Source organism: Elephas maximus, chromosome 16 (genome assembly GCF_024166365.1).
Source record: "Elephas maximus indicus isolate mEleMax1 chromosome 16, mEleMax1 primary haplotype, whole genome shotgun sequence".
NCBI classification, from domain to species: Eukaryota; Metazoa; Chordata; class Mammalia; order Proboscidea; family Elephantidae; genus Elephas; species Elephas maximus.
This window is the reverse complement of record NC_064834.1, coordinates 75,981,591-76,002,713: the sequence shown is the minus strand read 5'-3', so window position 1 is coordinate 76,002,713 and position 21,123 is coordinate 75,981,591. Positions and strand designations below refer to the sequence as shown.

Here is a 21,123-nt window from a genome sequence, read left to right as displayed (position 1 = left end):
AGAGACGGTCTGCTTTACTGGTGGAGAAACAAAGGTCCAAGGTCGTATGACTGGGTAGCAGATTTGCTGGGTATAGGGCCCCAGAATCCTTACTTTCCATTATCTCTGGAAGCTCATCCACATAAGGAAAAAGGAAAGGCCATGTTTTTCCAGGTAGTTGGAGCAGCTGGCCATGGCTTGGCCACAGTACCTTGCTAATGAGACCAGCGTCACTAGCAGCATTCCCAGCTGCGTTAAGACAGTGATCTCTCTGCCAAGGCACAAGAAGGGCACTAGTGGGAAACTGTACAATGCAGTGTGGGCAGGACAGTGCCGTACGCCCCACCCCACCATGATGAGTCCTAGGGGCTGGTATATTAGGGACACCATCTTGAAGGAAACAGGCAAGACGCTCAGATTTGGCATAGGCTCTGCCCCATGGTAATTAATCCTGCTTCATTTCAGCTTCATAGGAAAGTACTTTCCTACTTATCACCTGCCACCTTGACTGTCAGCCTTCTTCTTTGAAGCCATCGGTGCAGGTGGATGGTTCATCAGAAAAGTCAGTGAAAGCAGAGAATCATCACAAATAAGACACACAGACTCCAGTCCTTTCATTATACCTTGAAGGAGGTGAATGTACATGCGGCCCCTATCTTCTGATGCAGGCTTGAGACCTTTGAGATTGGTCTGCTGCCTGTATTTCTGAATGGACTTCTTTACATAAACTGCCCAAAACGCACCCTCCGCAATTTCTGTTTCTTTAAGTGGAAGGAAAGCTTAGACGTTCAAAAGCAGTCTGAGCACGGAATCCTTCTTGGCTTTTGTAACTCTTCCTAGTCATTTGTGTTGGCCCGCCCACTCCTAATTTGTCAGGAATTCTCTTTAGTGACTTGCCTGATCCAGTGTTCCCAAAGTATTCGACCTAATTTTCGTAGAAACAATATCATCTTGTTTTCCTGTTCAGTGTCATTGGCTCATGTACTAGTTGGGTAAATTACATATATAACAGCAACAAGTACAATGGCCGGGCACAGACTGGCACACAGCCGCCACTGGTATCCCTGGAGCTCCCTGGCCTCTCCATGAATTCTCAGGTCTCCTAGATAGGGTCCTGGTTCAGGGCCCACCAAGGGTGGAACTCGCCGTCCTCCAGCCCCTCCAGGCACCCCTTTCTCTCCACGTCAGAAACCGTCCTCTTTTGTGAGTCCTCACCCCTGAAACAAGGTCCGCCTCACTCCTGAGAAGTGTTATCTTCAGCTGGCCAGTCTCCACCCAGCATTCCCACACACATTTTAATGCATCTCCACTAGCTTACATTAGAGTTAGCCCTTTGATTTTTATCATCCCGTTTAGCGTATTTTCACATGGGACTTACTTAACATGACCATCCAGTCAGCTGTTTTAACTAGAGCACACAGCAAGTTCAGCAGTCTCTGAGGATATAATGTGTCTACCTCTGACATAGCTGGCCAGCCGAAGTTTAAATAACCATTATCTCATGAGACCACGGATTTCACAGGGGTCCTAAATAGATATTTATGGAGATTGTTAGGGAAAACTTCCCAAGGAAGGCGATTGGCCAGTTCTTAGGAGGGAATGTAGAAACAGCTTTGGAGAGAAACTGTAGCTAGGCCTTGAAGATGAGTAGATGTTTGTCATTAGGTCAGATGGTGAGCGTTCCCTGTATTTAAGAAGACAGACAAGGAGATGGGCTGGGGGAAGAAGTGGATGAGCCCCAGAAGTCTCCATACTTCTCGGGACATCGACTAGCAGGCAGGCCGTGGGGCCGTGACAGCCTCAGGCTCTGGCCCCCAGTACTGCTGTGCATTGGGGTGATTTTCGTGGTGGCATTTCTGAGGCTGGGCATATGGGTGCTGGGTGGGCCCGGGTGCTGGCTTAAGGACCTCAGTGGAGGTATGCTCTAACCCCCCACCCTCTTGGTGTCCTCCTGCCCCCTCGGAAGGTTTGCAACAACAGAAAGAACTGCCACTGTGAGGCCCACTGGGCCCCCCCCTTCTGCGACAAGTTTGGCTTCGGAGGAAGCACAGACAGTGGCCCTGTCCGACAAGCAGGTCAGTGAGGACACTGCCCGGCCCTGCAGCACATCCCCAGGAGGGGGCTTGGAGCTCCTGGGGGCAGTGGGTACCAGGGTGGGAGGAAGCGAGCCCTGGTGGGGACCCCACGGTGGGGCTGACACAGCCTGGGCCTCACCCAGCCTCCAGACTCTCTCCTGTTCTTACCTGACCCTTTGGAAGCACCTTGCTCTCTGCTTTGACGGAGCAACTGAGTTTGCCAATTTACCCTGTGACGCTTCCTTAGCTAAGGGCATTCCACCAGCAAACTGCTCTATGGGTATGAACTTCATCTCTGAATAAAAGTCATAGCAGTAGTAGTGGCAGTGGTGGTAGTAGTAGTGGCGGTTGTGATGGTAGCAGTGGTAGTAATAGTGGTGGGGATGGTCGTGGTAGGAGGAGGAGGAGGAGTAGTGGCGGTGATGCCAGTGGGAGAAGTAGTAGCAGTGAAGGTGGTGATGATAGGAATAGTGGTGGTGGTGGTAGTAGTAACGGTGGTAGTGATGGTGGTACCAGTGATAGGTATAGTAGAAGTTTAGTGGTAGGAGTAGTAGTGGTAATGATGACAGTAGTAGTAGGGGTGGTACTTGTGGTGGACTTGTGATAGTTACAGTAGTAGTGGCAGTGGTAGTATCGGTAGTGGTAGGAATGACAGTAGTAGTAGTGATGGTGGTGGTGATGGTAGTAATAGTAGTGGCAGCAGTGCTAGTAATAGTGGCGGTAGTGGTAGTAATAGTAGTAGAGGTGGTGGTAGTACTAGTGATAGTTACACTAGTAGTGGCAGTGGTAGTATCAGTACTGGTAGTGATGGCGGTAGTAGTAGTGATGGTAGTAATTGCAGTGGCGGTAGTGCTAGTAATAGTGGTGGTGGGGGTGGTAATAGCAGTGGCAGTGGTGGAGTAATGGTGGCGAAGATAGTAATAGTAGTGGCAGTGGTGGAAGTACTAGTGATAGTAGTGGCAGTGGTAGTATCAGTAGTGGTAGGGATGACAGTGGTGGTGGGGTGGTGGTAGTAATAGTAGTAGGGGTGGTGGTAGTAATAGTGGTGGGGGGTAGTAGTAGTGATAGTGACAGTAGTAGTGGCAGTGGTAGTATCAGCACTGGTAGTGATGACAGTAGTGGTAGTGATGGTGGTGGTGAGGGTAGTAATAGTAATAGTAGTGGCGGTGGTGGTAGTCGTAGCAACCACTTCCACTTATTAATTATTAAGTGCAGGTGCCATGCTAAGCATTTTACATGCATTATCTCATTTAACCCGTATGCAACTCTGAAGTAGGTAGTGTTATTCATTCTCTAGGTATAAAGAGCCTGAGGTTCTGGGATGCTAAGAAACTCACCCCAAGTCACACAGCTAAGATTGAGACACAAGCTGCCTGTCTCCCAAGACACCCTTAACACCACCCATGCTAGTCTCCCAGAGCTCCTCTCTCCCGGGGGACCTTTAGAATGGTATCCTAGTACAGTGCTCTTTTCCCTGAGCTCTCTTCAGGCAGTGAAGAGGCAAGTCTGACCAGGGTCCCTTTTAAGGTCAAAGAAGGAAGACGAACAATGCACAGAGCCGGCATGCTACAGCCGGAAGCCAGAGCCGGCGGGACTCACGGGGAGCGCAGCTGAGGCCTGTGACACTGAGACAGTGGCCAGTGCTGCTGCCATGGAAATCATGTCCCCAAGTCCTGCTGCACTGGCAGGCCTGATTCTATGGCTTCCCTACCATTTCCATGGCAACAAACCCAACACTGGTCTCAGGCAGGGCAGGTGTGAGCGAGGGCTGGGCACGAAGGCCAGCCTGCAGCACATCAGTACACAACACGCAGGAGGGTGGCCAGTCCTGGTCACCGTTCTGTGGGAATAGGGTGTGCTTCCACACCGCTGCTCAGAGGACTCTGGGTCCCCCTCTCTGTGGGGCCAACCCTGTGGCAGGTTGAGAAAGACCAGCAATCCCCTCCTTGTGTCAAGCATCTCTTCATGCGTAGGATGCCTCCTGCCATCTCGGCCCTGATGACGCACCTCCTGCTACAGCTTCATGTTCTTATTCAGCCTTAGCTTGTTATTGAATAAAATAACAGGGCTTGTTTTTTTGTCTGTCTGGCCCTGCCCTCCCTCCCGCCCTCCACTCAAATAGACGTGGTGGCATTTGGAGGGGCTGAAGAACATGGCAGGGGAGGGGTCGCACATCTGGGGCTCTCTTTGATGTGGACATACGTGACCAGTTGTTCTCAGGTTTAGGGGGCTCCAGACAGTTGGGGAATCCACAGAGTCAGCAGCTCTTAATTGTACCAAGTAAGAATATTAAAAACTAGAAGCAAGAGTCTAATCCCATCCACAGTTGCCATCATTTTGTAAAAGCAAGTACATTCTAAGCACCTTGGAATGAGGGATATGGTTGCTGATGTCAGACAGATCCTGGCTGAAAACATAGAATACCAGAAAAATGTTTACTTGTGTTTTATTGACTATGCAAAGGCATTTGAATGTGTGGATCATAACAAATTATGGATAACATTGTGAAGAATGGGACTTCCCAAAGACTTAACTGTGCTCATGGGGAACCTGTACCTAGACCGAGAAGCAGTCGTTCGAACAGAACAAGGGAATACTGCATGATTTAAAATAAGTAAAGGTGTGCGGCAGGGTTGTATGCTTCCACCATACTTATTCAGTCTGTATGCTGAGCAAATCTGAGAAGCTGAACTATACGAAGAAGAATGCATCATCAGGATTGGAGGAAGACTCATTAACAACCTGCGTTATGCAGATGACACAACCTTGTTTACTGAAAGTAAAGAGGACTTGAAGCATTTACTGATGAAGATCAAGGATCACAGCCGTCAGTATGGATTATACCTCAACATAAAGAAAACAAAAATTCTCACAGCTGGACCAATAAGCAACATGATGATAAATGGAGAAAAGATTGAAGTTGTCAAGGATTTCATTTTACTTGGATCCACAATCAACAGCCATGGAGGCAGCAGTCAAGAAATCAAAGGACTCATTGTATTGGGCAAATCTGCTGCAAAAGACCTCTTGAAAATGTTACAAAAGCAAAGATGTCACTTTGAGATCTAAGGTGTGCCTGAACCAAGCCATGGTGTCTTCAGTTGTCTCATATGCATGTGAAAGCTGGACAGTAAATAAGGAATACCAAAGAAGAATTGATGTCTTTGAGTTATGGTGTTGGCAAAGAATATTGAATATGCCATGGGCTGCCAGGAGAGTGAACAAATCTGTCTTGGAAGAAGTACAGCAAGAATGCTCATTAGAAGCAAGGTGGGGAGACTTTATCTCACATACTTTGGACACGTCATCAGGATGGACCAGTCTCTGGAGAAGGACATCATGCTTGCCAAGGTCGAGGGTCAGTGGAGAAGAGGAAGAGCATTGACGAGATGGACTGACGCAGTAGCTGCAACAGTGGGCTCAAGCCTAGCAACGATGGTGAGGGTGGCACAGGACCAGGCAGGGTTTTAGTCTGTCGTACACAGGGTCACTATGAGTCAGAACCGACTCAGCGGCACCTAACAGCAAAGCATCTCTCACCCCACACACACACAAAGAGAGGTATAAGCAATGTGGCCAACAGCTCTGTCGGGCAGGACCAAGTCCAGTGGCCTGACAGTGGCCCGGTCATTCATTAAACAAGAGCTTCTCCGGCGTCTGCAACGCGCCAGCTGCTCCTCCAGGTCCTGGAGACATCCAGCAAGTACAGTCCAGTGTGCTGAGTGCTCAGGTAGGGGGGTAGGCAGGCAGCCCCACAGGCTCGGGCACGCAGGGAGCCCTCAGGAAGCTTTCCCCAGGGGATTGGATGTGTCTGTTAAGATGCAAAGGGGAAGAGTAGAAGTATGTTCTGAGCAGAAGTTCCTGGCTGTGCAGCCAAGGGAGGGCTACAGGAGGCAAGCTCTAGGACAGGGTGCTTGCACTGGACATGGAGAGGTAGGGAAGGCAGCCACCACCCTGCCCAGGGTACTGGCTCAGGTAGTTCAGTGGTCAGAGCTGCCACTGATGGACATAGGCAACCCCGAGGGGGAAACGTGGTGGGGGTGACAGGTTCAGTTTGGGGGCCTGGTAAATGTTCAGTTGGAGAAATTGATCTTTTGCAGACTGATTCATCTTAAACCCACTAATAAGGAACTAGAAATTACGGATCGAGGCTATGACTGCTCATTTTTTAACTGGCTTTGTTAGGAGTCGACAGAACTCTCTCCAGACCCCAATGACTGCCGCCAACTCTCTGAGAAGATTGACATCTTGGCCAGGAAACCAGAGTGGTGCTTCCCAGTAGCAATAACAAGTAAATACAGACCGTCATACAGTGATTGTCCTACTTAGGCTGAGATGCATCCCTGGTGGGACCTGTCAGGAGAACGAAGTCCAGGCACAGGGAGGTGTGAAGCTCCTTCACCAAGTAGGAGTAGCCACCACTCTGATCTGCAGCCCACTGGCCATCCTGTTCAGGGTCAGGGTTGGGGACAGCCTCAATGACAAGCCACGCCCATGGTCATCACCAGCAATGACCTGAAAGAACTGCTGCACCCAACTGTAAGAAGTACACCCCAGTTGCTGCTGGAGGGGAAACATAGGATGAACCCCTGCTCTCAAGGATTCAATCCCCAGTTGAAATCCCAAATGAGCCTTCTCTAAATCCTAACACTCAACATCCCCCCAGCTACCCCTTGACCACACTGCAGCCAGAAACCAACCCGACAGGTGTGATGTCCTTTCCTTTCCACACCCTTGAGGGATTTCTTTCGAAGGTACTAGATAAAATGGGACCAAGTCCCAGGAAAGCTGATGTGTTCATAGAGAAAATAAACAGCATTCTCATTAAAAAGGGTCTGCCCCAAGAGTTGTTAAGTTTGTAACGTAACAAAACAAAGAAAATCTGTGAGGATTTCATTTCAGCTATGAGTTTTCCTTTTCCTTTTTATTTTATGAGATCTAATTTGACAATGTCCAGAAATAAAATCTGGATCTGAAACAATCCAACAAGGATAAAGGGGACCCCGATGAGAGACCGAATGAGGGAAGGAAGGAGCCGGGGGTGGCACATCTGTGACGAGGGCCGGAGAGATTTTAGGGTTGTTAGCTGCTGTTGAGGCAGCTCCAACTCATGGCGACCCCACATATAACAGAAAGAAATGTTGCCCGGTTCTGCGTCGTCTTCTTGCTTGTAAAAAAAACAAACCAACCCATTGCCATCAAGTCAGTTCCGACTCATGGTGACCCCATAGGACAGAGTAGAACTGCCCCACAGGGTTTCCAGGGAGCAACTGGTGGATTCAGAGGACTGACCTTTAGGTTAGCAACCGAGCTCTTAACCACTGCGCCACCAGGGCCCCTTCACAGTCATGGGTACGCTCCAGTCCTTGTTGCAGCCGCTGTGTATTTTGAGTTGCCTTCCAACCTGGGGATACCCTGGTTGTGTAGTGGTTAAGAACCATAGCTGCTAATCAAAAGGTTGGCAGTTCGAATCCACCAGGTGCTTCTTGGAAACTCTGTGGGGCAGTTCTGCTCTGTCTATAGGGGCCCAGTGAGTTGGAATTGACTCAACGGCAACGGGTTTGGTTTTTTTTTTTTCGTTTTCCAGCCCAGGGGGCTCATCTTCCAGCACTCTGTCGGACAGTATTCTGTTGTAATCCATGGGGTTTTCATTGGCTCATTTTTCAGAAGTAGAGAACCAGGCCTTTCCTCCTAGTCTGTCTTAGTCTGGAAGCTCTGCTGAAATCTGTCCACCATGGGTGACCCTGCTGGTATTTGAAATACCGGTGGCCTGGCTTCCAGCATCACAGCAACACACAGTCTACCACAGTAGGACAGACTGACACATAGATGGTGAGAATGAGAGACAGAAGGAGCCTGGGGGCAGGAGAGCGTATGTGAGATGAGGGGGAGGACACTAGCGTTAGGACTGCTTTAATTCTGATGAGATGTCCTGTGGCACCATTGCTGGTGTCACACTGGGAAGGGTTGTCCATATCTTCAGGGCTGCGGGTCCACCGACCAGACCATATTCCTGTCCAGTAAGTGCCAGCATTGTCAGAAAGGAATGACGGCAGCGTAGGTTGAGCCTCAGACTTGACCTTGAAGTAAGACTTACTTATGGTCACATCACTCGGGGTTTTACTCCCTTCACCTCTGCTCGTTCCTTCCAACTTTGCCGTAAATGCCACGATTGGATGTCGCACACCTTTCATTAGAAGTGCCTCGTGACGTGAGTTTTGTTTCGTTTTGACTGTTTTCTTTCAGATAACCGAAGCCTCACTGTAGGACTCCTGGTGGCCACCCTGTGTCTTCTTGCAGCGGGATTCGTGGTGTATCTCAAAAGGAAGACCTTGATACAGCTGCTGTTTACAAATAAAAAGAACACTATTGAGAAACTAAGGTACCCTTCTGGTCACCAGTGTTTCAAGAAATGGCAGTGAAACAATGGGATGACAAGCCACATCCTTAGCCAGAAAGGGGTCAGAGTTTCTGGAGAGCAAAACTAGTTTGAGAGGGGCGGGGGCGGTTTCTTTTTTAATCTCTGCCAGGCCGGCCCCTCCTTTGCTCTCCCTTCAGGTGATTGGCTGCTTTTTCCGTAAATGAGCAGGGTTTTGATTAACTACCCGGCTCTATTTTCTTCTGCTCTCACATTAGTCGTTTTTAAGTGACGTGAGACGTTAACATACTGTCGTCTGGTGGGATGGCTTTTGATCCAGGTATATTTGGAGACATTACTGTTTAAATGGCTGTCATACAAAACATCCCCGGTGTCACACAGCTCCATTTCTCTGCATTGCAAGAGCTAATTTAACAGACTTGAGGCTTTGGGGAGAAAAATCAATATTTTTACAATATTTTTAATCTTGTGACAGAGCTAGATAATTTTTCCTTGGCACATTTACCACACTGAGTTAAAAATAAGTAAATTGTGTTTCGAGTGTTACTGTGAACAAATTAGCATGTGTGGGGTTACGTTGCAGGTGTGTGCGAGCTTCCCGGGCCTGCGGCGGCCCCCAGCCCACACAGGCTCACCTCACCCACCTCAGCAAAGGCCTGATGAGGAAGCCACCACCTTCCAGCACACCTAAGGTGAGTGTTAAACAGGCGTGGGGATAGGACACCGGCCGGAGGCACAGGCTTTCCAGTGCAAGCCTGAGGAGGGTTAGCCAAAGCCCCCAGTCTGCAGAGGCTCGTGAGGATACTGATAATCGGAAGCCCATAGAAATCCAAGACGCTCCAGTAGATCCTGGCAGGGAGCCAGTGTCCCCTGGCCCAGTATGGGGTGCATTGCGAGCCATGGTCTCTCTAGCACTCTAATCTCCAAATTACAGCAGTAAACAAGGTTGATGTCAAGAAATGACAACTGATTGGAAAAAAATTATCGCATATTCAGTAGTCAATAAACTTTTTTTTATCTCCCTTGATCTAAAAAGTATAGAGGGTTAGACTCAAGGAAGGAGCCCATGATTCTTTGTCCCCAAATCAGTAACCATAAGCAGGAGCAACTTTATTTGCAGTAGCCCAAAACCCAACATCATGGATGAATCTCAAAATAATTGGACCGAGAAAAAGAAGCCAGACAAAGAGAGTACGTATGCTGTCATCACATTTATTTAAAATTCTGGAAAATGCCAAGTGATACATAGTAACAGAAAGCCGATCAGTGGCTGCCTGGGAGGCAGGGGTGGGGAGAGGAAGGAGGGATTACAAGGAAGCTTTTTGGGGTGATGGGCACGTTCATTAGTTTGGTTACAGCGATGATCTCATGGGCATAGACATGTCAAAATTTACCAAATTGCCCACTTTAAATATGGGCAGTTAACTGTCAGTTGCACCTCAATAAAGCAGGTTTTAAGAAGAGGGAAAGGAAGAGAAGAAGGGAGAGCGGAGGTTGGGCATGGGTCCAGGGTCCAGGCTGCAGGTGTCTAATCCACGTCTCTAAACACAAGGAAACCACATGAGAGTGCGGGTCTGCAGACCCCAGCTCCAGCCCTGGTTTTCTGAAGTCCTGCCTCTCCCCCTCCCGGGAATGTCTTCCGTTCTCCCTGAGCCCCTTGACACTTTAAGCTACATGTGTTTTCACAACTTCTTTGTAATTTTGTTAAGCTCTGGGTCTGCATCTTAACACTGGTTGGCACTTTCCGAAGGTACCTGGAGCCTATTTGTTAATTAATTAAATCAGCTTTTAAAAAATCTAGTTTTAGAAGGAGGAGGGAGATTCTGGGAGAATTCTGAAGTTTAAATAAGTAATAGTAGATTCCCTCTCCTGTACATCCTTGCTGCCTTTCTCTTCTTACTCCACCCCCACCTTCAGCTATATAAAAAGCTGTTGCTGTCGAGTTGATTCCAACTCATAGAGACCTTATAGGACAGAGTAAAACTGCCCCATAGGGTTTCCAAGGTGCAGCTAGCTGCTGGATTCCAACTGCCAACCTTTTGGTTAGCAGCCAAGCTCTTAACCACTGCATCACCAGGGCTCCCCTTCAGCTATAAAAGATCATTATTAGCACAGTTTTTTCCTTAAAGAATTACTGATATCTTTGAAACCTCATCATAGCATGGCTTGCTTTTCTTTGACCTTATAGGACAATCCCAGAAGATTGCCACCGTGCCAGAACGTGGACATCAGCAGACCCCTCAAAGCTGTTGATGTCCCTCAGCCCAGTTCACCTCAGCGAGTGCTCCCGCCCCTCCACCAGGCTCCACGTGTCCCCAGCGTCCCTGCCAGACCTCTGCCCACCAACCCTGTGTTCAGACAGGCCCAGGTACGTCTTCAGCTACTAATCTGAGAGATTGCAGTACAAGTCCAGGCTCTGCTACTTGCTAATGTGGGGATTTGAGCAAGATGCTCAACATCCCAGTGCTTCTATAAACCGGAGATAATCACTGAGCTACTCAGATGGTTAAATGAGATAATCCAGGTGATGCAGGTAGTACAGTCCTTGGTTATAAAGTAAGGGTGTAATAAATTCTGATTACTATAATTTTTTATGTTAATAATCGTTAGGGTGAGCATGTAACTTATTATCTGAGCCATGACACTTTGGAGAATGGCAGGGGTACTATTAATAATTAATGGCTGGACAACAGACATAAAGCAGACCATTCCAAGCAATCCAGGACAAATGGTCACCCAAGGAATAATGACAGTTATTCCTCCTTGCCATATTTCATTTTCAGTATTATTTAGAAGAATTTTACCACCTCTTGAGCTTCCGAGAACCAAACACTGTATTGTATTAGATACAGTGTATGAGATACTTTGTGTCTATCATGTCATTCTCTTGTTGCTTTTGGAAGTAACAGTTCATTTGCTGTGACCATGAACTTGATGTCATTTCACAGTAGGAAATTGGAGGGGGATTAAAAAAGGAAAGTATAAATAAGCAAATGAAAAACACAAAAACCCAGTGCCATCGAGTCAATTCTGACTCATAGCAACCCTATATGACAGAGTAGAAAAACACAGATAAAATTTTTCACTGCTAATCATTGTTATATTTTCTAAGAATTTTTCTGTATTTTTAATTACATGCACATTTTAACAATTAATATCATTCTCTATGTACGTGGTTTTATATACTACTTTTTTTGCTTTTAAATCATTTCCATTTACCATGGCATTAAAAACCCTTTAAAATGTTATTTTAATGACATTTAATGGATTAATTTTGCAACTACTTGCCAGTTAGTGGGCATGTTGGATTTCTCTATTTTTCCTATTATAAGCAGCTCTGTTAGGAATGTCTACACAGATAAGTTTTGAACCTAATTATTCTCTTAGAAGAGATTCCTAAGAGCAAAAATATTGTGTAAAAACAAATGCTATAAATATTTTGTTGTCAGTGGCCATTAGGTCAGGTCTGACTATGGCAACATATGTACAACAGAACAAAATGTTACTGGGTCCTGCGCCATTTTCATAATTGTTGTTGGTATGCTCAAGTCCATTGTGGCCACTGTGTGTTTGAGTGCTTTCCAACCAGGAGCACTCATCTTCCGCCACTGTGTCAGACAGTATTCTGTTGAAATCCCCACAGGGTTTTCGTTGGCTGATTTTTGCAAGTAGATCACCTGGCCTTTCTTCCTAGTCTGTCTTAGGAAGCACCACTAAAATCTGTCCACCCTGGGTGACCCTGCTGATATTTGAAATACCAGTAACATAGCTTCTAGCATAACACCAACACGCAAGCCACCACAGTACAACAAACTGACAGACAGGTGGTGGATAGATATTTTAGGCCTTTTTTAATATATGAATTATTTTTTCAAGACTGTTATATACATTTATGCTCTGACATTTTTATAGACTCTCATTGTGACTTTGTTAGCACTAAGTAGTAATATTTTTAAGACCATTTATTTGATAAGACAAAATATCTAATTTTTCCTGCCTAGCGTGTCTATCACTTACTGAGAGGGGGTGTTGAAATGTCCAATTATAATTGTGTCTCTGTTCATTCAATCTGTCAGTTTTTCCTTCATGTATTTTGAAGTTCTGTTGTTTACTACATACACATTTAGGATTGTTATGTCTTCTTGGTAATTTCCTTTGCTCTAAAGTCTGCTTTATCTGATATGAATATACTCATTCTAGCTTTCTTTGGATTACTATTTACATGGCATGTCTTTTTATATTTGCTTACTTTTCACATACCTAAACCTACCTAGCGCCTATATCACTATATTTGAAATTAATTTCTTGTAGACGGCATATAGTCAGATCATACTTTTTAATCCATACTGCTAATCTCATCTTTTATAATAGGTCTGTGTAGATCATTTACATCGTTGTAGTTATTGATACATTCGGATTTATGTTGACATTTTATTATTTTTTGTTCCCTCTGATTTTCATTTCACCGTGTTTCTTTTTCTACCTTCCTTTGGGTTAGCTGAACATTTTTAAGTATTCGATCCTGATTTATCTGTAATGATTTTCAGTATATCTGTCTGTGTAATTTTTTGCCAGGTTGCTCTGGGGCAGGGTTTCTCAACCTCAGCAGTATGGACTTTTTGGGCTGGATAATTCTTTGTTGTAGGGAACTGTCCTGTGCATCACAGGATGTTCAGCAACATCTCTGCCTTCGGCCAACCGGATGTCAGTAGCATCTTCGTTGTAATAACATCTCCAGATATTGCCAAATATTCTCTGGAGGAAAGAACATAATAAACTCTGATCAGAAATCACTGTGTAAGGATTACAATATAAGTACAGGCAGCCCCGGGGTTACAAACAGCCAACTCACATACAACCCATAGATATGAACCAACCCCCATAAAGCCTATTATATTAAAAATTCAAGGTACATATAATGGTTTGTAATAACAGGCACTATTTTGCAACATGGAAACCCTGCTAGTGTAGTGGTTAACAGCTATGGCTGCTAACAAAGGTCAGCCATTGGACTCCACCAGGTGCTCCTTGGAAACCCTATGGGGAAGTTATACTCTGTCCTGTAGGGTTGCTGTGAGTAGGAATCAACTCGACAGCAACGGGTTTATTTTGCTTACTTTTCGACGTGCATCAAAACATTGTTATTATTACTATAGTATTATGTTAAAGATGTTATAGTGTATCTGGAAGTGTTTCTTTGTTCTTTATGTATAGAAAGGTATACTATATACTAAGAGAAACATTTGACTAACTGACATTAGATACAAACCGTATCTAACTGTTCCGGCTTATGTGCAAATTCAACTTAAAGACAGACTTAGGAATGGAACTCCTTCATAATCCAGGGACTGCTTGTATATAACTTTTCACAGTTTAGTAGTATCAGTATTTTGTCACTTTGAGGTAGAATGTAGAAACTTTACCACCTTTTAAATCTCTTTATCGTCTCCTCTTTGTGATATAAAAAAAAATAGGTATCTTAAATATTGCCTTTATATACATTCAGAACCACTTGAGATGTTATAATTCTTGTTTTCATTCATCAAACTTAATTTTTATAATTTAAGACTAGATGAATGTTGTTAAGTGCTGTTAAGTCTATTCTATTTACTCATATTTACCCTTTGCATTCTGTCTTCACTCTTGGTATTCCAAGTTTCTTTCTGTTATTACATCCAATTTTTTGCAGGGTATAGCATTCTGGGTTGACTGCTCTGTTCTTTCATCACTGGAAGATGGTGGTTCTGCTTTCTTCTGGCCTCGGGCATGATGAGAGGTGGGGTTCTGCCCACAGCCTCTGTCCCAGGGATGTGCTGTGCCCTTGTTATTGCTGGGGTGGGGTGGAGCGCAGGGCTTCCCCAGTCTCCAGGCTGTGGCACTCAGTGAGGAGAACGGCATGGCCTTTTACTGGGGCTCACCTGGAGTAAGGCATGTATGATCAAAACGTTTCTGTCTTGGTGGGCTAACCTTTTCACAGCCCTTTGGCTAAGGACAGCCGGCATTCCTTGAGGCTTTTTGAAGCTGGTTCACTGGCATCTCCAGGTTGCTGGCCTCTCCAGAGCCTGACCTGACCCACTGCCGTCAAGTTGATTCCAACTCATCGCGACCCTTTAGAGTAAAGTAGAACTGCCTCAAAGACTTAACCACTGCGCCACCAGGGCTCCTTCTCCAGAGCCTAGGCCCGGGAACTTATCACTGAGTAATTCTTTGAATCCCATGGTCCCTAACCAGTCCACTTTGTTTTTTCCAACTTTTAGAGTCTTGTGTCAGTTGCTCTGTGAACTTTGCTCAAGCTGTTTTGGTTGTAATTACCAGGATAAATAAAGTAAAATGTGCTGTGTCTTAGTTTCTTAGTGCTGCTGTAACAAACTCCACAAGTGGGTGGCTGCAACAAACAGAAATTTATTTCCTCACAGTTCAAAAGCAAACCGTTTGCCATCGAGTCATTTCCGACTCATAGCAACCTGTAGGACAGGGTAGAACTGCCCCATAGGGTTTCCAGGGAGCAGCTGGTGGATTCAAACTGCCAACTTTTTGGTTAACAGTTGAGCCCTTAACCACTGCACCACAGACTCCAAATTCAGGGCCTCGGCTCCAGAGGAGATCCTTGTCTCTTTTCAGCTTCTGTTCCTCGGTTCCTTGGTGATCTTCCCGTGATGTGGCATCTCTCTTCCCCCATCTCTGCTTCTGTGCCAAATCTGCTGTTTCTAGATCTCTAAAGGAGTTGCCTTAAGACACGCCCTACACTGATACAACTTCATTGACATAACAAAGAAAACCCTATTCCCAAACAGGATTACATCCACAAGTGTAGGAGTTAGGATTTACAACACATCATTTTGCGGGGGACACAATTCAATCTATAACATGGTTATTCCATCTTGCCTAGACATCATTTCTCTGTGTATGTCTTTGATTACTGCTACGCTTTAACTACTCTTTATATATTAACCAGTAGTGTGCTGGTAAACTGGCTCTCGAAAAAAGAAAGCTTCAATTTATAGCTGGTTTCTCTGCTGTAAAAAATGCCCACCATGGCCCATATCCAGCTACTAACGTGACATCAGTGAACGAAGAGCAGGGAATTGACTGTCAGGAGCTAGTACCAGCATGTCATTAGCCCTGTTTCTTCTGTGAACTGTCCGTTCCTTGCCTGTTTCTTCTGTTTGAGTGGTATCGTTTTCTTGTAATAGATCAGGAATATTTACCCTTTTTGAGCAATGTATTGTAAACATTTTCCCTAATTTGTCTTAATTTTGTCGATATTTTTCTACATACAGAAAAAATAATCTAGTTTCAAGTACTAAAATTTACGACTCTTGTGAATTCTCCTTTGCCTTTCATGCCTGCCAAGTTCTTTTCCCGTTGCAGTCTCAGTTAAGAGCTACCCATAATTTCTTCTATTTCTTTTGTTGCTGCTGTTGATGGTTCTGTGTTTTACATTGGGCTTTCACAGCTGTCTTGGATGTGTCCTGGTGGAAGACGGTAGGCACTTCTAAGGTTTCCTGGGCTATGGACTTATTTGAGAACCTGATAAATACAATGAGCCCTCAGAAAACTCACCTGTATTGGTGTCTACAGAACCCGTAAGCCCCTCCTTGTGGGTTTCCTTATACTGAGCAGAGAGGAGGCTTTTCTCCGTCCCTTTCAACAACTCGCTCGTGCACTATGTCAGACAGGGACCACCTCCAGCAGACCATGTGATTGGAGAAAAGGTGTTTCCACTTACTGCTGTCTTTTTTTTCCTACAAGCAGGAAGTGTCTACAGAAGTGAGTCCTTCAGGATTTCCTTCAAAGCAGGCCCCCAAAACCGCCTTCATTCTGTTCTATGAAACCAAGAAAATGTTACTCATTAAACATTCAAAGCCCATTGCCAGCAAGTCAATTCCGGCTCATAGCTACTGTACAGGACAGAGTACAACTGCCCCATGGGGTTTCCAAGGCTGTCGTCTTTATGGAAGCAGACTGCCACATCTTTCTCTGAGGAGGATGGGTGGGTTTGAACTGCCAACCTTTCAGTTAGCAGCCGAGTACTTAACCAGTACACCACCAGGGCTCCTATCTTTAAACATTAGTGTCTTAGTTATCTAGTGCTGCTATAATACAAATGTCACAAGGCTTTAGAAAACAGAAGTTTATTCTCTCACACTTTAGGAAGCTAGGTGTCCAAATTCAGAGTACCAGCTCTTAGGGGAATGCTTTCTCTCTCTGTCAACTCTGGAGGAGAAAGTCCTTGTCTCTTCTGAGCTTCTGCTCCTGGGTGATTTTCATGTAGCTTGGTGCGATGGTTAAGATTGTGTGTCATCTTGGCTGGGCCATGATTCTCAGTGTTTTGGCAGTTGTATAATGTTGAATTTGGTATGTGATCACCCCCATGATGGAATCTGCTGAGTGGTACTGGCAGGCGTGGGGCCTGTGGTGGCTCACTGACCCCTCGGCCTTCATCTCTCTGCCCTCCGCCACCTACTTCCTTCCTGCTCACCTTGCCAAGGTTTTTATTGCTTGTCCTGGATCCTGGAGCTGCCTCTTGTTCATCTGCCCTCCAGTTCTTGGGACTTGAGCTAGCAGCTTACCTGCCAGTCTTGGGATTCTTCCATCTTCACAGCCTACGAACAAGAATCCTGCTCTCCGACCTGCCAATCTTGGGTTCACCAGCCCCTGCCGCTACATGAATCAGGAGAAATCTTGCAGTCTTGCCTGCCAGTCTTGGGATTCGTCCACCTTTACAGCCTGTGAACAAGAGCCCTGCTCTCTAACCTGCCTATCTTGGGTTCGCCAGCCCCTGCGGCTAGGTGAATCAGGAGAAACCTCTATCCTGATCCACGGACTTGGGACATTCCAGCCTCTACAATCACATGACCTGTTTCCTTGATATAAATCTCTCCATATATACATATGTATACACACACACATATATTTATACACTTACTAGTTTTGCTTCTCTAAAGAACCTAGCCTAAGACACTTGCATTTCTGTTTTCCCATCTCTGCTTGCTCGCTTGCTTGTTTAATTTCTTTTATATCTTAAAAGGTTAGGAATTACAACACATTAGGAATTACAGCACGTATTTTTAGGAGACACAATTCAGTGCATAATATTCCACCCTTTGATCCCCCCAAATTCATATCCTTCCCACATGCAAAATACATGTACCTCATCACATCATCCTTAAATCAACTCCAAGTCCAAAATCACATCTTCTGAATCATTTAAATCAAATTAGGGGTAAGACTTTAGGCATATGCCATCCTGGGGCAAAATTCTTCATCTGTGAACCTGTGAAATCTAGAATACAAGTTATCTGCTTCTAAAGTACAATGGTAGAACAAGCACAAGGTAGACATTTCCATTACAAATGGGAGAAATTAGAGGGAAAAAGGGATAACAAGCACCAAGCAAGTCCAGAATCCAGCAAAACGAATTACATTAGCTCTCAAGCCTTGAAAATAATCCTCTGTTCTCTGAGACCACCTAGGCAATGGCCCTGCCCTCTAAACGCTGGGTGTTGGCCATGCCCTCTGGATTCTGCGTGAATGCACCTCAGTCCTGGGCTTCAGCTCCGCCTTCTAAACTCACTGGGATGGCAACTCTGCACCCTCAGCTTTGGGTGGCCCCACTCGCCTAGTCTATCTGAGTGGTGACTCCACTCCCTCAGCCCTATTAAGCCCCATTCTTCTGCCCCTTGGGCATGGCAGCCCCACCCTCTCAGCTTTGGGTAGCAGCCCCTTCTCCCTGGCACACCTTAACAGCAGCCCCACACTCTGGAACCAAGTTGGGGAAGATCCGACTCTGAAACCTAGGAGGCTGTGGCCCCACCCTTGATATCCAGGAGATCGTGGCTCCATCCTTTGAAACTGAGAAGGCCCTGCTTCCCATGCTCCTTCCAGTAGTTCTGCTGATCTCCAAGCTGCTGCAGGGATGGTCCTTTTCTTTTCTTAAAGGACAACAGATGTAGCTCCTTTGGCCGGTTTCCTGTCTATAGAGTTCCAAGAGGCGAACAGCATTCTTTCCTTTCATTCTTCCTCTGTCCCCTTCAGTCTAAACTGATGAGTTTTCTTCTGTGGTAGTTGGTTAGCTCCAACAGTCACAGGGTTAATCTGCTTAACAAAAGATTGTATAGCCACATCCTTGGTGAACATTCTAGGACACGTGTCTTTAGTTTGCATGACAGAATTTTCCAAATCTTTAAATTCTGTTTTCATTTTGCAAAGTTTGTTTTTAAGTCCACCTTTTTCCTCTCACATTTTACTGTAAGTGGCAAGGAGAAACAACATGGCCTCTTTAAGATCTTGCTTAGAAATCTTATCAGCCAGATATCCAAATTCATCACTTACAAGTTCCACCAACATTTGAACATAATTCAGACAAGTTCTTTCCCACTGTATCACCCCTCTATTATCCAATCACATGTTTACCATTTTCTTTTAAAGCCTCACCAGAAGCACATTTAATGTCCACATTTCTAGCAACATTCTGTTGTTGGTGGCATATGTATTTTCTAAGGCGATACAGCCTTTTCTCTATTGCTCTCCTTACTTCTTTCTGAGCCCTCACCAGAGTTGCCTTTGACATCCATAATTCTACCAACAGTCTCTTTAAGGCAATCTAGGCTTCTACTAATAGGCACCTTAAAACTCTTCCAGGCTCTACCCATTTCCCAATTCCAAAACAACTTCCATATTTTAGGTATCTGTGTAGAGCAGCACCCCACTCCCGATACCAAATACTGTCTAAGTTATCTAGTGCTTCTATCGCTCTTTGGAAACTCTACGGGGCAGTTCTGCTCTGTCCTATGGGGTTGCTATGAGTTGGAATCGACTCAGTGGCACTGGGTTTTTTGGGCTATAAAAGAAATATCACAAGTGGATGCCTTTAACAAACAAATTTATTTTTTTACAGTGTAGGAGGCTAGAAGTCTGAATTCAGAGTACCAGCTTTAGAGGAAGGCTTTCTCTCTCTGTTGGCTCTGGAGGAAGGTCTTTGTCTTGCAGCTTTCATGTGGCTTGGCATCTCTCTTTCCCCGTCTCTGCTTGCTTGTTTAATCTCTTTTATATCTGAAAAAAAAAAAAAATTGACTTAAGACACACCCTCACCAATCCTGTCTCATTAACATAACAAAGACAACCCATTCCCAAATGGAATTATCACCACAGGCATATAGAGGTTAGGAATTACAACACATATTTTGAGGGGACACACTTCAATCCATAAACCCATATCCAGGCTGGCATCTGTCTGGAACTTTTCTGAGACATGTGACATAGATTAAGCTCATGCCTTCTCTCCCATTGCACATAGGGAACTGGAGTTAATTCCATGCAGGTGGGGGACTGTTTGGAGGTGGCTCTTGTTTGGCAGCACAGATTGAGTCCATTGGCATTTGTACTTTAAAGGTATCCCCACCCTGCCCCACACAGCATGATGCACACATAGCTCCACAGTTAGCCCTGCTTCATTCATCCAAATTTGCAATCTAAACATTCCAGAAGGATAACACCATCATAAACACTGCAATATTGGTCAACCTCACATGTAATGGATAGGCTAGTTCTTTGTAGAAAACATTTGATCATAAGATGTTCTGTTTAATTTTTAAAAATCAAGGACAGATGGATCAGCTTACTCACTGTCTTGTCCATAAATGTACCTTTCCAGTGTACCACTTCCTTCACAGTGAAATGATCCTTGGAATTCACACGTCTTATCCTTAACTCCTGGGCCTTGATCAAGGAAACAGACTTTAATTTCCTTTTCATCCTGTCAGCTATTTTAGAGGATAATAATTTAGAGTATTTAGCTGGCTGCTGCCAAGTTCTCCCAAAAAACAACTTGAGCATGAAAGTGGAGTGTGGGCTTGAGAAAAGGGTAGTAAAGTTAAAGAAGAAAATAAGAGGTTACACGGGGGGGTGTGGTCGCCTGCAATTATATGGTTAGGCCAGGGCTTCAAATTAGTTCTTCCCGGTTCAATCATGGCCCAGGAAGTGACACTGGAACAGACCCCAATTTTTTAAATTCAGGTGAACCGGAACCAGAATGGGAAAAATGACAGGTTTGAAAACCCTGTCAGAAACTTAATCTCCCTCTTAGAAAACAAGGGCAGCGTACGTGTTGCATAGCAAACAAATCTCTAGCTCTTCGAATTTTGCGCAGTCGGAAACAGTGGTCCCCCACTCAAAGATGGCGACCTATGGCACCACTTTGAATGAGTGTCACTCTCCTCAGTCCTGGCAGTAATCCAATCTCATGCATCAGGCTCCTGAAAGGGTTCGCTATGCCTCTTCCGAGTCTCCCGTTCTAGGACTTTGACCCATAATTTTTCTCATTGCAGTTATGGCTCCAGATCACCCAAAGTTTTAAAAAATTCAGATCTCTTCTGGTTTTTCTTTACTGGCCATAATTGAACAGGTTCGATAATCCTGGCTTAGACACACACTGATGAAACATTTACTCTAAGCTTGACATCGAACTTGCCTTTCCTTGACTGGTGGTGCGTTAGGTTTACAGTCTATTGGGGACATGTGCTTAATGGGGACCTAAGGCTAACCAGCACTATGACAACCCACTTGAGAAGCACAAGGGGGAGTTTTTCTGTACCTACTGGGCTGGGCGAGAGTTCATCACAGACTCTGGAAGGGAAGGAAGAAGGGAAAATAGGCAAAGCCAGAGGAAGGCTAAGGAGGGATGGAGAG

General features: G+C 45.3%; 1 protein-coding gene across 5 annotated transcripts in view; it reads left to right on the top strand.

The window, feature by feature from the left end:
* ADAM12 (ADAM metallopeptidase domain 12) overlaps positions 1 to 21,123 on the top strand; it is a 381,920-nt gene that overhangs the window by 338,754 nt on the left and 22,043 nt on the right. For 4 of the 5 annotated variants that reach the window (XM_049854705.1, XM_049854704.1, XM_049854707.1 and 1 more), the window contains exons 18-21: positions 1,946 to 2,054; positions 8,301 to 8,436; positions 9,017 to 9,125; positions 10,622 to 10,801. In XM_049854705.1, the coding sequence (XP_049710662.1) occupies positions 1,946 to 2,054; positions 8,301 to 8,436; positions 9,017 to 9,125; positions 10,622 to 10,801 (534 nt within the window). The remainder of the gene's footprint in view (positions 1 to 1,945; positions 2,055 to 8,300; positions 8,437 to 9,016; positions 9,126 to 10,621; positions 10,802 to 21,123) is intronic. The other variant, XM_049854708.1, reaches the window with a different exon arrangement.